General features: G+C 47.2%; 1 protein-coding gene across 1 annotated transcript; it reads right to left on the bottom strand.

Moving 5' to 3' along the window:
* Positions 1-277: 277 nt before the first annotated feature.
* On the bottom strand, positions 278-3,094 carry HMGN2 (high mobility group nucleosomal binding domain 2; the record flags this gene model as incomplete). Its single annotated transcript, XM_015649020.1, has 5 exons — positions 278-1,148; positions 1,573-1,668; positions 1,980-2,030; positions 2,600-2,629; positions 3,002-3,094. Coding segments are annotated over 5 exons (306 nt in total), but the record flags the coding sequence as incomplete, so codon positions are not given.
* Positions 3,095-3,253: the final 159 nt, after the last annotated feature.

Raw genomic sequence — 3,253 nt, 5'->3', positions numbered from 1 at the left:
TTTTGTATGGTGCTACATTTTAGAAAATAAAGATCATTTATCTCAGCAGATTCACGTTCCATTTTCAGCCTCCAAGTAAGCCAAGACTTTAAAAACATCCTGCAGGGATTTAGCTTTTAGGCAAGGAAACCTCACTTTTAGGTAAGGAAATCTCGCTTTTCAGGTGTAAATTACAATTAATTATCTGAATGAAAACACAAACACAGACATGCACACAGCAAATGTTCTTAAACCACATGAAGTGAACTAAAGGCAAGAGAAATGAGAGAGCATTAAGAACAGTCCAAGCCAAACCGTATCCAGCTTTATTAAAGGTACTTTTCATGAACAATCATGGTAATTTAGGCAGGACATGGGCTACAATCTGCAACATTTTACAACAACTGTCAAACTCCCCTCCCTTTGTGGACTACTGAAATGGAGAAGTTGCTAAAAACCATTAAAATCTTCAGCTCACACTTGTAGAGGGCAAAGTTTAGAGTGAGGGTGGACACGATCACATCCGCACGTTGTCTGACAACTCTGCACAAACCCACCCTGACTTTGAGAGGAAAATAAAATTTAAAGGCAGGTTTCTGTATCTGAGGATCCACAATAGAAAAAGAGGAAGTGCAGCTCCTTTTTGAGCCAGCCTGGACACCAGAAATCCGGATGATGAGTGTGTGGCACGTCCCAAAATGCCAGTTCTGCTGTGGTTTGGAGTGACGGGCTCTGGGCAAACAAGGAGACACCAAAGGAGAACTGGTGGCACTGGGATTTGGAGCAGGCAACAGCACCTTGGGAGCTCTGATGTTCACCTGGACATAACTGACACGCAGCATGGGGGAATCCCTTCTCCCTCCCTGCAGGAAGGGCCCTTCTTCCAAAAACTGGGGGACTGGCAAAAGCTTTTCTTATTAAAATTTAGGTTTTGAGAAATAGACTAAATGACATTTGTCCCCATTGTCCCCCCCACCCCCCCCCAGAACACAACAACGAAGCGGTCTGTGTGCTAACAACATAGCTTAAAAAAAAGTAAACCAAAATTCTGCATTGTTATAAAACTTGATAAAAAATAGTATTTCAAACTGTACAGTCACCAGAAGTACACAGTTATCAAAAATTCACACGTTTTACTTGGCTTCACCAGCACCTTCGGCTTTCTGTGCCTGGAAAGAAAAAGGGGAACAAGTCAACACATTAAACAAATGGACACTCATTTTTATATACAGCAAAACCCTGAGCACAACAAATCCCCTCTGGGCTGCACAGCTCTGATTGCTAATAAAATTAAATTTAACATCTGTGCTGCTGTCAAACACAACTTGGAAGTTGCTTTGAGAACTTTACAGAAGAACAGTAACTTCCATGTGGCAACATCCCCTGGCAAACAGACAACTTTAACTCTTTACCAACAACCCCATCTGTGTGAAGTGTTGTAAGCCTTGGCACAGGCCAAGACCTGTCCTGGTCCAAGAGGGAAAGGAATCAATCCTAGGAAAGGAACCAATCCTGGGAAAGGAACCAATCCTGGGAAAGGAACCAATCCTGGGAAAGGAATCAATCCTGGAGCACGTCAGGCTGCTGGGATACCTGGTCTGTTTTGGCATCTCCATTTTCTGCAGGGTTGTTCCCCTCCTTGCCAGCATCAGCTTTTCCCTTCTTCCCCTTGGGCACCTTCTCGCTCTTCTGGAAATGCAAGACAACGTTTGCTGTCAGCTCCCAGCAGCCAAACACGAGCCACGGCCCCTGGGCGAGGGGTGCTGGCCCCAAAGGAGCACAGCACACCCATGTTTGTTTGTTAAGGGATTGACAGCAAGAGTGAAGTCTTCACTTTGGTATTTCTCATGCAAATTCTGTAAAAGCTGCAAGTTTTCAGTTCAGCTTTATGCAGCTCCATTTCCTCGCTACACAGCTGTTAACCAGAGGTTTGGTAGTTGTTACTGCCAACAATGCCAAACCTCATCACCCATGAGCCAAACAGCCCTGACCCAACTCACCTTTGGAGCTGCTTTTTTAGGTTTGGGCTCTGGCTTTGGAGGAGCGGGCTTCTGCAAGGGAGAGAAAACCTGTGTTAGAGACTCGTGGAATGGTTTGGCTTGGGAGAACCTTAAAGTCCTTCCAGTGCCACCCCTGCCGTGGCAGGGACACTTCCACTGTCCCAGGTGCTCCCAGCCCTGTCCAGCCTGGCCTTGGGCACTGCCAGGTATCCAGGGACAGCCCCAGCTGCTCTGGGCACCCTGTGCCAGGGCCTGCCACCCTCCCAGCCAGGAATCCCTTCCCAATATCCCAGTCCTCTGGCAGTGGGAAGCCCTTCCCCCTTGTCCTGGCAGTCCAGGCCCGTGTGATGAGTCCTGCTCCAGAGAAACAAACTACTTCTTTTTAAAAAAAACATTCAGGCTAAATATCTGAGTTTTAGGAAAGCAAGAACACTTGAAACTGCAGCAGTTATTTGATTTGCCCATTATTTTACCACTCCCATAGCACCACACAATGGGGCAGGTCCTTAAGGCAGGAACTTAATTTTCACCTCCAGCTGTGACACACATTTACACACCCAGTGGTCATGTGTAAAACCACCAAGAGTTGTGACATCTCTGCCCAGCAAGAGGATACTCACAGCAGATAACCTCGCTGATCTCCGCTGTGGCTGTTGGAAAAGGAGAACAGTTCTATTGAAATGACATGGAATACAAACTTGCTCTCTTCCCAAAGTAGTAAACCCCCCATAATGTTTATATACTTAGTTCTTAGAAATTAAGGCAGTAGTTCCCTTTTTCTGTGTTCTCAAGAAACATGAGGTTATGCCATTGAAATTACCAAAAGCTCAGGATGGTGGAGTAGATTTTTCATGGTTAAAAGTAGGTTTCTCATAGTTAGAAAACAGTTAAGACTTTGAAAAGTCAGAATCGAGTGAGAGCAACCCTCCCCCCCCGACTCCCCAGTTATTCTGATGATGTTAAACCTCATCTTCCAACGGAAACACTTGATGATCCAACTTTCTCAAAACTGAACTTCTTACCTCATCCTTAACTTTGGCCTTATCGCCCTTGGTCTCTCCTTCAGCCTGGGGACACGGACACAGGTTGTAGGGACAAGTGATGGAGAGGATCCTCAGTCACCAGCCGCTATTTTAACCCTCCCGAATCTCCAGGGGAACATCCCCATCCCACCCTCGGCGGGGAGCGGCCCCTCCCCGCGGGGCCGGGGCGGGGGATGCCGGAGCACAACCCCGCAGGGACGCGGCCCAGGCGGGGCGGGAGCCGCCGCCGCC

This window comes from Parus major, chromosome 23 (assembly GCF_001522545.3).
Source record: "Parus major isolate Abel chromosome 23, Parus_major1.1, whole genome shotgun sequence".
NCBI classification, from domain to species: Eukaryota; Metazoa; Chordata; class Aves; order Passeriformes; family Paridae; genus Parus; species Parus major.
Note: the sequence above shows the minus strand (reverse complement) of the source record. Positions and strands in the feature narration are given on the sequence as shown.